The sequence below is a fragment of the Thermobia domestica genome, chromosome 15 (assembly GCF_964235325.1).
Source record: "Thermobia domestica chromosome 15, izTheDome1.hap1.1, whole genome shotgun sequence".
Lineage (NCBI taxonomy): Eukaryota > Metazoa > Arthropoda > Insecta > Zygentoma > Lepismatidae > Thermobia > Thermobia domestica.
Window position 1 is genome coordinate 1,653,658 of NC_137468.1, and position 21,183 is coordinate 1,674,840.

Below are 21,183 nucleotides of genomic sequence, written 5' to 3' on the forward strand. Positions count from 1 at the left end.
AATAAAGACTAGCGAGAACATTATTACAAGTTTCGTTCTGCAAAGAAATTTCAGAATTACAAAAAACGATTAACATATGATCACTTAATTCGGAAGCAGCTGAATTCTCTTCAAATTGTTGGATGGTTAGATATGGTGCATTTCCAGTTGTAGAAGATTTCACGGAAAAGACACCTAAAATAATAATAAAAAATAATAATGGGTTTTTAGTTAAATTAATGCACTAACATGAAGTGTGTATACTTTAAATGCATATAGATAATAAACATTTAACCCTACATCTACTGTTATAAGTAGACAACTACTAGTATCGTAAAAGAAAGGTGTGAAGACCTTTCATTGAAAAAACGACTTAAGCCTTGTGACCCTGATGTAAAGTGTCCAAGCAATGCACTTGAAATATCGCAAAGAAACATCATGGCAGAAAATATTATTAGGGTGAGTAGTCAATAATCACAATCTGTTGCATATACTTTATATGATGTTACTCACTATAAGTGAATTAAGAGTGGGTGTTGATATTTGGTCCATTTCACCTACGTAAGTTTACATTTGATTTAAAATATTCATTGTTTTCAATGGCGGAGGACATATTTCATAACAAATCAAATCTTCATTAATTATCATATAGTATTCTGTTTCACAGTATGTATTAATACTTTTATGTTGAATCATATAGATTTAATATTGAAGAAATAAATAGTATCACTGGCCGTCATTTGTAGTAAAATATTTATAGCATATGATATAGGTTTAGAAGTCCATAAATATTTGTATTTATATGCATATATTATTAGTTGGTTGTCTTAGGAGAATAGTTGAGAAAAGTAAATCGTTGATATCCTGTTCCATAAAGTTCCATTAGGTTTTCTTATTTGCTTGTGTTTTTCCTTTTAGTATCCTTCGTTTCTTGTTTAAATATCATTTTTAGTTTTCTTTTAAAATTAAGTAGTTGTTCATCCTTACTCTTCGTCCACCTGTACATTCAAGGTTAAAATCATGCTTAGTCAAAAGCTTTAATTGTTCGCATTTAACATTATTTAGTTTCTCCACCAACCACCTCTACTTTACCATATTTATGCAACTATTGAATGGTTTCATTATACATAACATTGTGTTAGTTTAAATCATTGAGTAGCAATCGATAACGGTATTGGCGACACCTATTAGCGTGACATTTTATACGTAAGGTACATACTGACAGACTTACATGTTTGTCTTTATTATTAGGATTCTGAAAATATTTAGTTTATAATTAATTAAAATATTAATAGTAATAATTAAAAGTTTATTAAACATTTTTTCAAAAATCAGGTCCACTTCACAAATGCATTATTTTACATCCACACCATATCCTCCAATACTCTTGTAAATAATCATCAGATACTAGTTATTTTGAACGTTTCAATATGACATTTCTATTTTTCAATGTTGGCAAATCATGAAATCAAGTAATATTGCATGATTACCAATTGTTACAAACTTTCTTTTGTAAACACTATGATGAGGGTTTATTCTGGTGCATTCATCAATATTATTATATAAGTATATATTATATATACTTGTATATATATTAAATGTATAATAATATTACACTAATTGGTCTTGCATATCATAGTCTACTATATTTGAACTTTCACAACTGCTTTCGTTAAAACCTTTAATATGGTACTTACCCTAATTCTTTGACACCTGTGTAAAATGGCGTATTCATGATTGCGACTGGGAAAGCTAAAATGATAATAACATTAGAATGAATATGTTTCCTTGATAGATGAATAATCATACATGAAAGTAATAATGAGAGGGGTCACACTCTATGTAGTTGAAATGCCAATATGAAATGAAATATATATAAGAAGATATTTACTCTCATATGTGTATTTATGAAATGAAACAAACATCTTTTTAAATTTTTCAGTTATGTATTATCCTAATCTTTAAACATTTCCGTGTCATATGTCTCACGAAATTTATATTTGAAACTGAAAACTGAGATAAAAATAATTATTATTGCAGCATTCAATATAAAGTTATTTCAGTTGCACAATTAGATACGAACGCGATTATTGCGAGCTGATTAATATTTATTATTTACATAAATCCATTCAAAATGGTTCGTGCATTGACGACTTTTCCACAAGAAGTCCAATTTCATTATTATCCAAATCAGAATCGAGATATCCCAATACTTTGATGTGTTGATGGCAAAGCCAAAATATCATCAAGATGTCTTGATTACAGTTTCTTCAAGTAAAAGTGTATAAATGAGTTAAGTTTTTGGATATAGGAGTATGTAAAATCTTTAGAGAGAAGCTTTCATGAAGAATCTCTGCAATCAAGAGCGCCCATCAGGAGGGGGGGGGGCAAGGTGGGGTGTTCGCTCCCTAGAGGAAAGTGTAGGCCTACTTCGGAATATCGAAAACCCAATAGAATTTTTAGAATAGTTACATCAAGATTTGAAACTATATTTGAAATGTCGCTTATACTTCCCCCCTTGGAAACCACAACATGGGCGCCCTTGTCTGCAATTACAACTTTTTCTAATGAATTGGCACTTTCAAGAAATAACTGTGCTACTCTAATTATGATCTTACAGTAGAGCTTTGCGGTCTTTATTTTTCGATGTGGCACATGCGTGTTACTCCAAATTAAGTTCCGTTTCCTCTAGCGTCGATTCCCAGCTCTTTCAAGTTAGGAGACCACAAATGATGACATGGCAATCCGTCCCAATGAACAAAATTCTTGAATTAATTCCAATCTCACTGATTACTGTTCAAACTGATTACTACATATTCCTTCTGAGAGGCTATGGAAAAGACATATCTACTCTACAATCCACGTATAGCAGAAGAAATAGTTTTTAGCAAATCTAAATAGGCTTCTTAATTTGACACTCTGGTAATAGGTTTCTTAATTTGACAGACTTCAGACTAAATTTTGGACATTGAAAATTTTGATCTGTTTTCTTGCAATGTTCGCACAAATATATTAATGTAACTTGCCAGTTGTTTCAAATTTCTCGAAATAATCAGGTGAACAATCAGTTTCACACAAATCAAGAGTCTTTAATTTTAAACAAAGACTTGATTGGTAGTTTGGAATATTGAAAAATGAAATGAAATCTTTAAGTTTAACGTCCCACGGTTATGCCGGCTAGGCTAAAGGAGACGGTGATTATGAGAAATGAATGAAATGAAGAAAGTGAGAGGAAACGGGAGAACCCCGAGAAAACCCACGAGCACGGTATTTGTGAACCACAAAGTCCACACGGCGCGAGCTGGGATCGAACCAGGGACCCCAAGCACCGGAGGTGAACGCTCTACCACTGAGCCACCGCGCCCCCGTTTGGAATATTGAGCGTGATATCATTTACATATTCTTTCAGCCCATATTCTGATACATTTATAACATATGATATGCAATCTTAACCGAAATTCATTCTTCATATCTTCTCACTCAATAAAGATGTCCTTTTGATAGTCCCATATTCATGTCAGATAGCAGAATCCATTGTTGTCTATAAAGGACCAGGAAACGTTTAAGTACTGAAGCTGTTCAGATGTTCTTCCAATTATCCGTAAGATATGATTTGTGGCAACGTTGTTCAAGCTTAGATTGTTGTGTTGCTTCTTTGAAGTAAAATATGTAACAGCAAAACAGTTCTCTCCAGTGTTCTTTCATGTACCTTTTTAGACATTCCTTCGTTAAGGGCATCTGATAATGGCATTTCATTCAAATCCATGTCAGGAAGAACTATAGTGCTCATATTGTATAGCTACAAATCAGATAATAACTGCAGAAGTTCTTCAAAGTCTTCTGATAAAACATCGTGGGCATACATATTAGTATTTTGGAATTTTGTTGTCTGCACCGTATTATTTGTGTCAATGATTTTAAAACTGATAAAAATTAAATGAAGGAAAACATTGCTCTTTAATTATTACAAAAATTACGTTTTGGAAATTCAAGTATTTCATAAAATCAATTATTTAAGGGTAAACGCCATTCTACTTATTATTTTTTCTATATTAATAAGTACTATCTGAACCTGTGCTCTCTACACAGCGCATCATTCACATATGAGCATGATCTCCATGTCATCACTGTACATCTGTACCCGTCCCTTTACAGACACAAGTGAAAGATGTCTTGATAAAAATCGGCAAGAGATACTGTAAAGGGGTGATTTTTTGGATTATTTTTTTAAAAATATCTCTCACCGTTTACAAGATTTGAGTCTATTTTGAGTTGGAGTTTCTAATTCATGTATGATGAGCGTTTTCCTTCTTCTTGCAGTATGAAATAAGCAAATAATTACACACACAGTTAATTATAATGTCAGTGATATGTGGCGTTCATTGGGCAAAACACTCCAAACAATAAAGATTCATCTTAGATTGGAGATATCGTTATCCTTCGTTTCTCATTACCATTTGGCCATGAAACAAATCCTTGAGAGATATGCAGCCCTTGTATACAAATTTGTGTTGTAGAAATGTATAACTCATACGATATGATTCATTTTTAAAATTTCAATATTTCCAGTGTATCCCTAAAAATGTAATAAAGAAATAACAAACGTTTTTTTACATATTCAATTAGAACTGGACAATCTACACAAAATTTGCGATCGATCAGTGAAAACGATATTTTTCTAGAGCCTATGGTTCCCGAGAACTCAGTGTTGAAAGGATTGGCCACAAACATATAAACGTTCACACACATATAAACCTAGTATTTTAATATCTAGATTTCAAAGAACATAACAGTGATAAAGTTATCTCAATTATAACTATAACTGCAATATTGAACATTATAAGGTTAGTTTAATTTTCTTTTTAGTGACAAGACTTTGGCGTTTACTTGCTCTACTACCTCACAGCTAATACTTCAGCCTTTGCTTCTTAATACTCTCCTTGTTCACCTGCATTTTATTTTGACAGCACTCTTTGTTTTGTGACCCACAAAGTATCGAATGCTCATTATCAATGATCATCCCTTACTACTTACTTTAAAATTATGACTAATATAATTTCTACTTTTTGTTAAAATACTTTTTCAGTTTTTCTCTACGATTAATAGTAAAGAAGTCATGAATGTTTTAAATTGTTAAACGGCCGCCATTTTGAAACATGGCGTATCAAAAAAAAAAAAAGATCAAAACTAAAGTTGTAGAAATCCTTACGAGGATTAAGAAACACTTTTCATTTTCCCTTTAGCATCAATATTAGGGAAATTACTAATCTTTTAAAAAATACGTAAGTCGAATTAAAAAAAAAAAAACATACATCGAACTCCATAGAAACAGAAATTTCTTATTTTTGCCGATTTTCTTCTTTGTCAGTTTCATAAAGCTACGAGTATGCCAAGTTTTGGGTTTCTGTTCTAATTTCAAGTATTTAAACTTTAAGCTTTTCATTAATTAACAAAGGCAAACTTTTCTTCTCTCTCCTTAGACTCTCTACAAACTAGAAAATTCACTTTTGAATATTTTTCTGTGGATTAGTTCCGGGGGCTACACACATACCAAATTTCATCATTGTAATCCTACAGGAAGTGGCTAATAATTTTGTGGTGTAGAAGATATCCCATTTAAGTAACATGGGGATGGTTTCTCAGGTCCTCATAAACCTCACTAAAGTTGGAAATTTTTATTTTTGTTGATTCACATAGATAATGGTGGCAAAAATTTACAAGTATACCAAGTTTTAAGTTTTGCTAGAATTTCAAATATATAAAACATGAGATTTAATATCCGAAAACAACATGCAATAAGGAATGGATAATTTTTTCATCCCCCTTTCCTTCTCTTGAAAAAGCTAAAAAAAATATTTTTGACAAATTTCCTTTTGGTTTCTCTTCAACGTTGTAAGCATGTCACATTTCAACTCTCCACGTGAACCGGAAGTACCCGTGATTTTATGTCAGTGGGACAGTTCATGTAGCTTTATATATTAGAAGTACACGTATCACGTAATATTATTAAATTAACGTACTTCCATAATTTTCAACTATGTAGGTACTTCCATTTTTAACTTTGGTTTCCTCTCTATTTGTTTCTCGTTTTAATTTCTCCAATTGTTAAAATTTTAAATAAGCACGTGTACAAACATGTATACTAAAACTTACTTATTCTGTTATTTAGCATGTTGTAGAAAGCATTCACAGTTAGCGGTGATTCACTCCATCTAGAAATAAGAGACAGAATGTTTAAAAGAAAATTGATTGCTTTCAACTATTTTTACAATCTCTATACAAAAAGAAGTGAAATTGAAGTTAAGAAATACACATTTTATATACTATAGTGTATTTCAGAAATGCATAAATAATTGAGGTTTAACTGCAATTTTTATTGTTTTTATTCTTTTTTACATATTAACGAAGTGACAAACCGTCATATTTTCCATTATACTAGTTTTGTCTACACTATAATTAGATATAAAACTAATCACTGTGAAAATTATTATTATTATTATTATTATTATTATGATTATTATTATGATTATTATTATTATGATTATTATTATTATTATTATTATTAGTAGTAGTAGTATTGTGTAACAGTCTCGTCAACTAGACGTTTTGACTTCATCCAGTAGCGGCGCTAGGCTCGTAATATAAGGGGGGCAAGAGGGAAGGCAAGAAAAATTTTGGGGAGGCGAAGCAATCACACTTGTTTTGCTTTGAAATTATTATTATAGATTGTACATAGAAAAATGGGGGGAGGGGCGAAGCTGGGTCGAGCAAAATATTGGGGTAGCGGTCGCCCCTCCTTGTCTTCCTAAAGCGCCGCCACTGACTTCATCCGACACGTGGAATAAAATTGATGAATAGTGCAATAAGTTATTAAGAAGCCTTAAGAGATAACAATTAATTTGTTAATCAGAATAGTTAGTAATTACTTTTTTTATTGAGTATGTGTGAATAGGCCTACAGTCTCGGCAATGGGGTGGAAAATGAGCAATGTTAACTTATCTGTTGATTTGTGCATACTATAAGAGGATTGGCTGTCAGCGACTAATCAGGTTACAAGAATGTATTAGCTGTCTCGTAGTACTTAGTCTGTGAATGCTCATGTAAATCATAATGTCTGATGAACTCAAGGTATTTAGTTGACGAAACTGTTACACGATATTACTTTGTCATAATAAAAATCTTTTTGCTTTGCTCAGCTATTAGTTTGATATCTAGTGAAATGATAATGTTCCATACAAGGTTTCTTTTCTCTTATTTTTTCACAAAATGAAGGATTATAAGCTTGTATGATAACATAAACAAAAGAATACAAGTACATCAAATCTGCTAAATATGAATTCGAAAATCCAAAACTTATTGTAACGATTTTCGTAAAATCGCTACAAGTTTCTAAGCTTCAGCTTAATCCCTTTCGATTCCGAGATTAGTAAATATCCTTCTAATGGAGAAAGATCACCCTTCATTGATTTGTAGCAAATTTTTGTTATAAAAACACATTGCTGTCACTTCCCTTAATGTTTTTGTTAAGTCAAAACCTGAAATTTGATTACTTATAACTCGGGAACCAAAGATCTCCACTTGACCAAATTTGAAACTGTGGTAGATCTTAAGAAGCTCAAGATGCATATAAAATATCATGGTGTGCAAATCTTTGGTTCTCGGCTTATTTGCCACCCAACATAGTGTTCGGACTGAAATAAGTCCGACCCCCTCCCAACTTTCTGGCAAGTATCTAGGAAACCAAAGAAGTGCACACCTTAATATTTCATATGCGTAGTAATCTCTTCAAGGTCTATTCCATCCCATTTTCGACAAAGTGGAATGAGCTCTATTGTAACTGATTTTTTTTTGGGGGGGGGGGAATATAGAAAATCAAACGAAGGAAAAATGGTAAAAATAATATTTATTTTATATATTTTATGAAGAATATTACTTAGGGTAGAAGGGGGAATCGGGAGGTGTTTTTTCAATCTTTTTTTTTTTCCTCACAGGTTATAGGCGTTTTTCTAGTTTTTAACAACTGATTATATGTTGCAGATTCTTCTGCACCTACTGTTATAGTGATAAGTTTTCGGCATCTTTACTTTTGATGCTGCAACATTTTTATTGTTGTTGTCTGATATCCACCCAATTACTCCCTTGGGGGTAATTGGGTATAAAATGACTAAAACCACTGCCAGTGCATATAAACCCATGGGGGTGATTGAGTGTACATGAAGAAAACTCAAACATTTGGTGTATATAATTTGAATTTCAGTTAAAAACTAATAATTTAATGTGGCCTAGAAAAAATATACCTTTGTTTACGCAAAATAAGTAGTAACTTATTTCTAAATCTCAAAGATATTTGAATACCTTTTTAAGCCTTCCAGTTATTGTTTATAGCATAGTATATTGTCCTGTGAATTTAATCCAAAATGTATTACATACGAAGAAAACTATATGCGGTCAAAACTTTGGCCGAAAACGTATTTAAAAAAGAGAGAGAGAACAGGCCCTGTTATTTAAACAAACAGGAGAAGGTAATGAGACTAACGCTAAATAACTATAAATTATTACAATAGAACATGTGTTGGAATCCTGGATTGATAAACAGATCCTATTCACAGCATCAGCACTATTGACATACGCAACGGCCACTGGAGGCCTAAGTTGGATAAAATAGCTTAATAAGCACAATGCACTATGAAGCAAAAATCTACACCACGAAAGACAAAGAAGGTAGAGCATTTAAATGAATTCTAAGTAAAAAATGTTCATTTAAGGCATTCCACCCATTTACCTCCACATCATGCGCCCAATTATCCCCTGGGGGTAATTGGGAGGTACAAATTTTAACAAAATTTTAATTGCCTCACAGTGAGGATTCAAGATTGCTGCTCTTCACGGCACCATCCTTATGATGTTTTTAAGAAACAGTAGAAAAATCAGGATCAAAACATTAACAGATGAGTGATTTATTGTGACTCAAACCAAAACACACACAAACCTGAGACTCGGTTTCAAATATGTCATTTCTCAATCAAATCAGCTTTTGGTTTCTTTTGTCAATATTACACCCTCTCAAAATTCATCTAGGCTTTTTTTTCCCTGATAAACATCTGTCCACCCAAACTTTGGGTTTAATTAAATTCCATAAAATATACTGAAACGCAAAATATAAATTTTTAAAAAGTTTTCCGCCCAATTACCCACTCCACCCAATTACCCCTTCTACCTTATGTATTATTCCTATAGTTTGAACTTATATAAAATAATAGTGCTTGTTTGCATCAACTTCCATTACATTTTTTACTTTGGAGGGTGTAGTGGAGCCTGAGCGAGAGAAGCGACGCTCTGGTACAGAAGCAGGGAGGAAAATAGAACAGTTTTTTATGTAAAGATGAAGTAAAAAAATCAAAAACATATTTTAAACTTTCATTTAACTTGCACTTACTCCAGAAGTATTTATAGTTATGTTTAAATATTTGTTCATTCATAAATAAACATGAACCCCTTGCGATCCAGGTGTTATTTTCCTATGTGTGTGCTGTAATACTGGTTTAATTTACTGTTAAAAGACTGTCTAGACTGTTGTATAGGGCATAGTTATTGTGTACGCGTGAGGAGAGCATTCATATTACTAATAAAAACAATTATTTGCATTGTGGAACATTTGGACTGAGAAAAGGGAAATTCTGATGTTCTGAAGGGATTTTATGATGCTTCAGGTTGGGAACACTGACCGAATATCAAAGACGGTTTTCCTTTTATGTTCTCGAAATAGATCTCGAAGTTGCTAATTATCGACAAAACAAACAAATGTGTGTTGTAATTGAATGCTCCTTTATGCCTCTCATCTACTGAGACAACACATTTTTGTCTCTTTTGTCAGTAAGGTGCTGTCATCTAAGGAGAAATAGTGGAACTAATTCTTGCCTTACAGCCACTAACAAATTTCATCAACTCCAGGATTAATACGACCCTTAATAAGGGATACGTTTTCATGATATTCACATGGATGTTAATGGTACACAAAGGGTTAATAGTTATTTTCAATGTTTTAACCTATTTATATTTACATATGTTTCAAATATGACAAAACAAACACGTGTGTTGTAATTGAATGCTCCCTTACGCCTCCCATCTACTGAGACAACACATTTTTGTCTTTTTTGTCAGTAAGGTGCTGTCATCTAAGGAGAAATAGTGGAACTAATTCTTGCCTTACAACCACTAACAAATTTCATCAACTCCAGGATTAATACGGCCCTTAATAAGGAATACATTTTCATGACATTCACATGGATGTCAGTGTGTAAATTATTCATTGTACCTTTGGAAAATTCAAGATTACTAATAAAACTCCAACTGACCAAAGCAGTATATATATATATATATATATATATATATATATATATATATATATATATATATATATATATATATATTACGATTATATATTTTTGTGTTTATTATATATATTATAATATATTAAAATTATATATTCATGTTTTTGTGTTAATATTATATGTTTTTGTGGATGTCAGTGGTACGCAAGGGGTTAATAAAAATTCACAATTTGATTTCAGTTTTGTGTTTACATTCAAATTGCTTTTTTGGTTCTCTTATCTCCTATCAAGCGTCCCGGCACAGATACATTTTACACTACAACCCTGCGTGTAAGTTAGGTGAAAACACATTGTGATAAATGCAGGTTATCTTCCACTTAATGATGATAGATTTAAAACCATTTTTTTACACACTAAACAACGATACAGAAATACTTACTCTTTTCTATTACGAGAATCTCTGAAGCTGGACAGCGTCCTGTTCTGAATAAATTTTCTCAAGTTAATTACGTTTTGATAGTGATTAGTGTCGTTAATATAGAGCTGAAAAAAGTAAGAGAAAAGTAAGTAGTAAATTCCCATAAATATAGTAAGTTGTGAGGTATTCAGATCAGTGGCGTACCCAGAATTTCATCAAACGGGGTGGGTTTAAGCACTAAATTTCATATCCTTTTAGGACAAGCGTGATTTGTGTATTTCGTGTTAATATAATAAATCGTTCTTTTCCATATCTTACTCAAAAGGGATTAACCCTGAAAACTCACATGCGCACGCCACTGTTGCAGATATATATCATGGATTTTTCATATTTCATAAAATGAGGGAATGTCAATAAATATGTATCAACTGGAATTCTACGTCAGTGTTTATCGATAGAAGACTGTTGAAACATTATATATTATATATCTTATTTTTAGATTCAGCTGCAAGACGTCTTTCCATTTTCATTACCAAAAGGATAAACCAATGAAAGTTATCGTAGAATAATGTTGTGTACGCATATACAGACAACCAATTACTAAAAATAAATAATTATTACTAAACTTATTTATAGTGCTGGGAACACTCAATCAGAAGTTACTATATTCAGATCTATACATAAGGTCTGTCCAGAAAACAGTGTCACTAAGCCTTCGAGGTGCCACTTGGCACTTTGCCTCTTCGTTTACGCAATCACTTATCTTGAGTGATACCTCATCTGTCTGCACTATTCGTTTCCAGAAGTCTCTCTCAGCTTCTTCCGAATGAGAAATCACTTAGAAATCTCAACACATAAGTCCGAATCGCATTGCTGCAACGTGTGCACAAGCTCTGGCCGATAAGGTTTCATCTTCAAATCCTTTAACATGTTCCTTGAGGAGGTATGAGTCATCTCCAGGTCACGTGCTTCCCTTCTGGTAGACTTCTTCGGGCTAGTTACACAATTCTGTGCAACAAGTTCAGTGTTTTCTTAATTTCGTACACTTTCAGGTCGTTCGCTTTACGGTTGGTCATGCACTGAACCTGTAACTTCGAATCAATGGTTCAGGTTTTTCATGACTTAACGTGATGGTGGCTGCATATATGGAAGTCTTTTCCTGAAATCTGGTGTCACCATGTTTGTGTTTTTGTTATGTTCCCACCAAATTTATGACATGAAAACACGTTATTCTTTTGTTAATTTGCGATTCATCTCAACATCTGTACTACTCGACACAATTTGACTTACTAAACAACTCTTTAACAAGATCTATGCGAAAACATGGGTATCAGTCCCAGCCACACTAAGAGACACAGTAGTGCCAGTCCTAATATAATGAGACGCTCGCTTATATTTCGCTTGTTTCTTTTATTTCCTTCCGCGGCATTTCATTCCACGTTAATCAGTAGGTCCACGTCTTATATAGCCTCGCTGCTGAAAGGGACGCTAAACTGAAATTCAACTAAACTCTTTTATTTGCTTACTTGTTTTGGGAAAAGCGACTTTGTGCGCATCCTGTAGACTGATGCCTCTTAAAACGAAAATTTTCAAAAACGCTGGGACGGGTCCACGGGTACGGGTCTACTTATTTTAAATGAGGAGGTTATGTATCAATCTTTATCTCCCTAAGTTGACATGAACTCACTACTTAACTTTTTCGCATAAACTTTAATTCCCGCCCCCCCCCCTTAGAATACGTATTTTAATCAAACTAACATAGCAAAAACCTAAGTTGGGCCAAGATCCTCTCATACCAAAAATCATTGAAAGCGGTGTAGTGATGTAGGAGTAGTTCACAGACAAATGTCTTTAAATCCATTTTTATTTATAGAGATTATTTTGTTAACGTTCTTGGGGTTTCCTCAATTATATGGTTTCGTAGCAAACTATAGCTACCTAAATTACATCTCCCCTACTCCTCATTTTACTACTACTACTAGAACTAATAATAATAAACTGTATAGATTAGGGTCTAGATTTCTGGGCTTTCTGCATCTATGGCCATTTAGCCCGTCACGTATGAGGGATGATCTCCCTTGGCAGGAAACACTATCGGAGGAAAGCTGTATAAGTTAGGTACCACCCGGTGGGAATGAGAAAAACCTCATTCAAGAAGGCTGGCCCGAAAATACCTTTTTACACCTTTCCGACCGATGCCCCACCGTGAATCGGACCCGGAACTGCTCGCACCGAAGGCAAGAATTTTAGCGACTATGCTACGCGGGGCCACTACAAAGTGAATAGAAATGGCCATACAAGCACAGAGAATGACTGTCGACCGTGAAAACAGATCGAAACAGGAAGACTTGACATGCAATTTAAGTCATCCATGAATCATACTCAATGAACTTTATAATGATTTTCACCTGTCTGACCCTTGAAAGATGCACTAATGGATGAAAGTTAAAAGACGATAAAGTCGTTCAAAATACAATGCGTAATTGGCTACTCTTTACTAAATCCTTTGTTCTCAGATAGTATTAGAAAGTTGGTCAGCCACTGAAATAATGCATAAATATGTATATATAATACATAATACATAAAAATTAAACTGATCTTATGGGTGATCGAATGACGGGAAAGAGGCTGAACTTTTTGAAATAAATTTCAAATTTAGTTATTACCTGCCTTGAGCTGAGTTTCTATTAGTGCTGTTCAAATTGATTTTTTTCGGAAAACCGAAAATCGATATTTGGAAAAGTTAAAATTTAAAAAAAAATCGATTTTCTTTTCCAAAACCAGTTTTCGGCTTCGACTTTCAAAACCAATTTTCGGTATCAAAATCGCTTTACAGTTTCGGTTTTCAAAACCAAAATTCGTTTTTTGTTTTCTTTCTTTACTGTGGAAATGTAATTTAAAGTGAGTGCGAAAACAATTTTAAAAGCTGGAAATAATGCATATGTTATGACCATGAAGCGTGTAAATCCGTTGAAATATCGTATTTGACTTTTTTTCATAAACACCTTAATTTTTCTGTTCTATTGTCGTAAATAAAATTAAGATTACAGAATAAAAAAATTCCAAGTTTTATTAGATTCATCTTTGTCATTGACTCATTTTCGTATACGAAAACGGAAGGTTCAAATTCTGCTTCAAAATTAAGAGAAGGGGAGTAATTTGTTAATAATAAACCAAACAATATCAAGTCTATTCTGTGTCTTACCTCATTTCTCTACAGAAAAGGATTTGAAACATGTTGATTGTTTTATATTAGGATATACGTATATAGTGCTTTATTAATTCACTAAACCTGTAACACACACACGCATATGATCGAAAGAATACAAATAAATATAATGGTATATCAAAGGGAAGTTTACCTTTTCATAGAAATTATCAAGCATATTACTGTCACTGAGCCATGAGGGAAATCCTATCAAAGCAGCAATAGAGTTCCTCTTCTCTTTAGCTTCTTCCCGTGTCCTTTCGTCCATCCACTCCACTTCGTCTACTAGAGAAAGAAACGAATCCTCAAGATGTAGGATCATTTCTTTTGCCTGCGGGAAAATAACAATTCTTATTTAGAACTCTGGGTTATTTTAGACTGTCTCATGATTTTTCAATCAATACGTTCCTTTAATGACGTTAGTATACGATGCAGTAAAACTGAAAGAAGAGCTTCAAACACGTAAAATATACTTGTACCAAGTAAAAGTGAAGATCATTGAACAAAACTCTTGAATACTCTTGGAAGATTAAATTCGATTTTTTGCAAGTGTTTATATTGTCCACAATTTGACATTACAGCAATTGCGATGACATTATAGCAAGATAATGGTGAACAATGCGGCTTCAAAAATTCTCGATGAAGCTAATAAACTTACGCATAATGTAAATTGATGAAAGATCAAACAAGAAGAATGCAATTTACGTCTATACTTACCAACTATGCTGTTACTCAATACTCCTAGAAGAACCACATAACTAAAATAATCGTAACTAAGTCTATCACAAAAAGATTATCTATGATTTAAAAAAAAACAATAGACTAATTTACATGTATTGTACAGGGTGTCCAGAAATTATCTTCACAATTTCGAATGTTAATAGCTTTGTAATGAAAAGAAAAAAGATATTTACATTCTGTTTCTTGCGGTGAATGGGGAAACTCATAAAGTTTTTCAACCTGCTTTATCGTTTTAGGGTAGCCAGTTGTAAGTGAGCATGTACACCTTCCAGGAGAAAGCACAGTGTGTGACATGGTTCATAAAGACCAAATCGGAAATGCAAGTCCAACAGAACTTCAGTATACAATTTTACATGGGGTCACAATCCCGACCCACCATCCGTGCATGGCACACCAGCTTCATGGCAACAGGTTTTGTGTCGCATAAGAAAGGAGAAGGACAACCCAGCACAAGTGATGAATGTGTTGGGCAGGTACGTACAGCATTCGTGGGCAGTCCGAAAAAATCAATCCGTTCGGCTGCTAGACAACTGCAAATACCCAGGTCTACCGTACACATGGTTCTTCACAAACGGCTGCGTCTCTATGCATATAAGGTACAGTTGACGTAGGAATTGTTACCAACAGACAAACCAAAACGAACTGAGTTTGTAACCATGCGCGCCGACTACGTGGGTGCTCCGGGGTTCCGACACCCACACAAATAATCTTGTGGCTGCGAAGATTTTTAGTTTGGATCCCTGTTTCAACCCATTCCTCTTGCGTTTAAGTCAGCCGAGTTACCGACTGAGCTGACTGTCCCAACTTATCCTTATAGTACTGGTATATTTTACTTTATCATAGCACAGCTCTTTATGACAGTGTTCACAAAAGATTTTAACTAAAAATAAACCAATCAAATATCGAGACTTTTCTGAAAACATATAATCTAGCACGTCCCGCCATTGATATGCACCCACATAAATTTTGGTAAGTCGGCGTCGTTGCATGTTACAACGTATCGATGAAGATGCAGGGTTTTTGAAACGGTTGTGCTTTAGTGATGAATCAGTGTCGGGCACGTTAAACCGTCATAACATACGAATCTGGGGTTCAGAAAACCCACACGAAACACAGGAACTTGATAGAGACAAACCAAAGATTAATATCTGGTGTGGTCTAATGCAGAACCGAATCATTGGTTTTTCTTTCTTCGCCGAGCCAACAGTTACTTGTTCCACCTATCTCGACATGCTTCAACTCTTCGCCATTCCGCAGTTGGAGTATTTGCAGACCAATATTGTGTTCCAGCAGGATTGTGCATCACCACACTGGTTCGCAGCAGTCCGTGATCACCTGAACGATACCTTTCCCAACCGATGGATTGGACCGGGTGACTCCATTCCATGGCCACGGAGGTCTCCAGACATTATACCCCTCGACTTTTTTCTGTGGGGTTTTGTGAAGATTAGTGTTTACCGTACATCTGTTATTGACATAGCTGACTTAAAAACCCGCATTACAGTCGCTCTTAACGCTGTCGCACACGAGATGTTAGAGCGTACGTGGCAGGAAATTGAGTACAGACTGGATGTGCTTAAGGCCACGAACGATGCACATATTGAGGTGTACTAATGAACTTTGTACATAAATTTTATGAGTTGCACTATTCATTGCAAAGGGCAAAATGTAAAAGTCTTTGTCCATTAAAGAGTTGTGTTAGACGAGATGTGTGAGAACTCACATTGTCTTGATGAAGAATGATTCGACGGCGCTTGTTTGTTTTCCTTATTTGACCGAAGACCTCCGGCAAACAAATTGTTGTGTACCATTTACAGTTGACCGTTCTACGTTCCTCTAAAGGCACAGTTGCCACATGACCAGTTTTCCCGAAAAAAAGAAAAAAAAAGCAGGCGACCATTTGTTTTCATGTGCTTCGAGCACGAACAACTTTTGTTGGATTTGGTTCATATTGAAACACCCATACAGTTGACTGCTGTTTACGTTCCGGCTCATATCCATATTTTCATGATTCGTCACCTGTTACAATCTTATATACGTCTTTTGAAGCACCGCCATTTTATTTATTGAGCATTTGTGTGCACTAATCGACGCGAGCATCTTTTGAGTTTTTGTCAAGTTACGTGAGATCCAACGAGAACAAACCTTTCTCACAAGTATTTGGTCTAGGAATTAATTCGTGCGGTTGGTACGCACACATTGAAGCTGTAGTACAAACACAAAATACATAAATACCTTAAGAAAAATATTGTCCATCGCTAGCCACCACTTTCGCCCATCTGTCAGGCAATGTACGGATTCCGTGGCGAAAGAAGTCCTCATCCTTGGAAGTGATCCAGTCAGAGACCCATGTTTCGATATCTTCTGAAGAAGTAAACCGCTGTCCAATCAAATCGTTGTTCATGCAATCGAACAAGTAGTAGTCCGAAGGAGCAACGTCTGGTGAATACGGCGGGTGGGGTAAAACTTCCCATCCGACATTTTCTAAATAGGTTTTGACCGGTTTTGCGACATGTGGGCGAGCGTTATCATGTTGAACAATAAGTTTATCATGTCTGTTCTCCCATTCTGGTCGTGTTCTGGCCAGAGCTTGCTTCAAACGCATTGATTGACGTCGATAACGTTCTCCATTCATAGTTTCACCCGGTTGCAGCAGCTCATAGTACACCACACCTTTCATATCCCACCATATGCACAGCATAACCTTTGCACAGTGAATATCTCGTTTTGGTTGTGATGGACCTGGTTCACCTGGTTTCACCCAGGCCTTTTTTCGTTTAGGGTTCTCGTAATGGATCCACTTCTCATCACCCGTAATAATTCGATGCAGAAACCCCTTTCTGCTCTGTCGTTGAAGCAGCAATTCGCAAATGGTTTTTCGTCTTTCAACGTCTCTGTCTTTCAATTCATGTGGAACCCAATGTGACATCTTTTGAATCATTCCCATGGCTTTCAAGCGTTTGGAGACTGTTGTTTGATCAACGCCTAATGCTGCTGCAAGTTGTTCCTGCGTTTGACACGAATCCTGCTCGAGCAATGCTGTCAATTCTTCGTCTTGAAATTTTTTTGGCTGTCCAGCTCGCTCTTGGTCTGCCAAGCCGAAATCACCACTTCTAAACCGTGTAAACCACTTCTGACACGTTCGCTCAGCTAGAGCATGGTCACCATACACTTCCACCAAAATACGATGACTTTCAGTCGCACTTTTCTGCATGTTAAAGTAATGCAGCAGGACACCCCGCAAAAACACTTTATCAGGCACAAATTGCGCCATGTTCACTTAACTACAAACTGGTGTTGTTGACGCTTTAATCCACTGCCCTATACTACGAACGATACGCGATGACAGGGGTTTGCAACACATGTGTGGATACACGGAACTGTGGGACTATCCGTTCGTTGCGCCATCTCTTGTCCACCCGCACGAATTAATTCCTAGACCAAATAAATGATCATGTATTTTAATATTTTATATATGCTGGTGAAACTAATGTCTAGGTTACCTCAATCTCACAGTATGTCACATGACGATCTTGCAGTATTAGATTTTGCACAGCATCAATGTTTTCTTGAGTAACAACTGATTTTGGACGACCTTCGCGAATTTCGTCAGTGAGCGAATGACGACTACGAGCAAAATCGTTATACCAGCGTTTCACAGTGGCAAAGGATGAAGCTTCATCGCCAAATGTGGAAGTAAGTTGATCGATGCACTCTTGTCTTGATAATCCACGTCGAAAATCGTAATAAATCATCGCACGAAAATTTTCATGAGTTAATTCCATTTTTCTGTTGTTACGTAATCTTCAAGTCAACGTAAGCAACACAAATAAAGCTATTGTCAAAACATTGAAGTACGCAGTGGCGTATTCAGGGGGGGTTCCGGGCTTCAGCCCCCCGAAATCTTACTTATTATAGTAAAGTATATGAAATATCTTGCAGAGTTTTCACATTTTCAGGCAAAGCACCCTCCCCCCGAAACAAAATCGTAAATACGCCACTGGAAGTACGCGATGGTCAACAATGTCAAACGTTTCTATGCAAACAAAAAAAAAAAAAAAAAAAAAAAAATAGCACCAAACTACAAACAGTGTTGCCAAGGCTCAAAACATAATTAGTGGCCCTCGTACCTAGGTAGTATATTCTGTAGCATAATATGAAACACAATAAAATCCAGTTAAAGTAATACTTACAAGTGATATTTTCTTTGAATCAAATTGCTTTAAATATTGATAAGTGATTGCCAATGATAATGATATGCCCGCCTCATCTCTCACTTTGTTTACACAATACTTCCATCTGAAATTAACAAAAAGATTTCATTTTTAATTCACCTCGAGTAATTAAAGTGCAAATAAAATAACGTACACTTTCTTTCATTATGTATATATTATATATATAGATGTATATGAGCATTCGTTTTACATGAAGAAAAAACATTTGAAAAATTTCACATTTGATGCCTTTCCCTATCACTTACTTATGTGAGCAGACCTTTGTTGCCCTTAGCAGTATTAAAACCTTAAAGCGAAATCGTCTTAGTGTGGAATCGGATCTAAGATTGATGGTGACAAAACTTATTCCAGATTTCAATACAATTATGGAAAAACAAAGAATTTCATTCCTCACATTAGTGACCCCACATCTGAGAACTTGTTTATCAAGTGGATTTTCTTTCTTTTTTCTTTTTTTCAAAGTGATTTTCAATCTTGAAATTTACTGTATTTTCAATTGAAATTTCGTTCACTAGGAAACAATAATGTATCTTTAGAATAAATTACTTATTGCATTATTTTTCTTGTCAGTGGTAATTCTATTTTTTTAATACCATGTGAAATTTCAGATAGCATTGAAAGAAGGTCCGCAGATCACTTTCCGACTGAACAAGAGGTCCGCGTTATCGGAAAGTTTGAGAACCATTGTGTTAGTCGAACTCTTTAGTATGACACTAATCACGCGTCAGAATGACTCTGCATAAAGCCCAATATATTTAATTTCTAACCTTGTGTTTACGTAGTACTGAGAAGAGATTTGTGTGCGCGTTATTGTACTTGTTATTTGAATATCTAGTTATCTCTCTGTTTTGGAATAATCGTTCTTCCTTTCTTAATTCCGTAATACGTGCATTGACGTTTAACCATGAAATTAAACAAGTGTCGCCTATAAACAGAGGGTGTATGATATGATAGTGCTCATCCTCATAGAAGCAAGCAAAAAAGTTGATATTTAAATTGGAATCTTACGATTTAAAAAATCGGAGTAAGACTATCTTAAATTCGAGCTGGTTACGTATTTAAAAACAAAATCCGAGTAAAGTAGTCTACGTTGTCAGTAACGTAGAGGTTCTCGTTATATACCAAAAGCTTTCCCATTCGATAATAATAATAGTAATGGTATTATTACTATTATTTTTTGAAATTTTGAAGCCTGGCATAACTTTCTGCTAAATAGCATAATTTTGGGCCACCCACAACTAGCATAATATCCCGTGAATTAGTTGCCAATGCTGGCACATACTCCTAATAACTAATGAGTGATTCACTTACCTTGGGTAGTTGGATGCGTTGTTTCTTTGTTTTAACTTTATAAAGGCTTCGTAGAGGTCTTTCGTCGTTTGAGGGCTTATGTAAGTTAAAACACGACTGATTACGAAGTTCGCTGGAAAATTAAAAACAATTGAACATAATAGCTTGATGTTAAATAATAAAACAAATCAGTTTCGTTTTACAATATAAGTTACCGTAGACTCAAACTATGCGAATTCAATGCTTAAACTTGAAGTAGTTCATCTATAATTACTGGTTGCAATCGAATATAAATAAAATAAAGAGTATGTTTTTATGTAGAGTGTGTGTCTGTGTGTGTGCAGCCTGAGGACCAGACGAGTGGACCGAGAGTTACCAAAATTTGGTCACGGGTACCTTGGTCCAGGCCTCAGCGTTTTTGTCAAAATTCGAACCAGAAGGATTTCAGGAGGGCGTTTACTGGAACATGTAAAAGTAGTACATAATGACCGATATTAGTGTCGAATTCATAGTTTTTCGCGGTAGCTGAGATCAATGGTGAAACTCCGATCGCATTAACCTCCTATTCATCTATTCGGCTGCGGGCCGGAGGTCGTAGGGGGAGGGGATACCGAGACATGTAAAAGTAATCCAAAATGAGCGATATTAGTATCAAATCCATAGTTTTCGCGGTCGCTGAAATGAATGGTGATACTCCCACAGGCGTTGACTTCCAAATATAGCCCCCATGCGAAGAACGGGTATATTCAGCTAGTAGAGAATAATATCAAAAATAGAACCTGCTCTTCTGACGTGCAATCTATATCAAAAAGCCATTACTTGCTATCTCTTATTGTTTTGGCTCTATGGGGCTTAACATTGAAACGAGAAGTGCTAAATGATGTTTAATACTTCCCATTGCAATAAATAAATAAAATCAGAGCTGAAACATACTTGCAGACCAAATACATACTTTTAAAAAAAAAAACTGCTTATCGCTAT

General features: G+C 34.9%; 1 protein-coding gene across 1 annotated transcript in view; it reads right to left on the reverse strand.

Moving 5' to 3' along the window:
• The window catches only part of LOC145672001 (endothelin-converting enzyme 1-like), a 103,211-nt gene that overhangs the window by 21,542 nt on the left and 60,486 nt on the right, over positions 1 to 21,183 (reverse strand). The window contains exons 9-14 of the mRNA XM_081741183.1: positions 20,224 to 20,335; positions 18,871 to 18,976; positions 14,091 to 14,267; positions 10,750 to 10,853; positions 6,133 to 6,191; positions 1,677 to 1,731 (exon numbers count right to left, since the gene is read on the reverse strand). Coding sequence (XP_081597309.1) covers positions 1,677 to 1,731; positions 6,133 to 6,191; positions 10,750 to 10,853; positions 14,091 to 14,267; positions 18,871 to 18,976; positions 20,224 to 20,335 — 613 coding nt within the window. The remainder of the gene's footprint in view (positions 1 to 1,676; positions 1,732 to 6,132; positions 6,192 to 10,749; positions 10,854 to 14,090; positions 14,268 to 18,870; positions 18,977 to 20,223; positions 20,336 to 21,183) is intronic.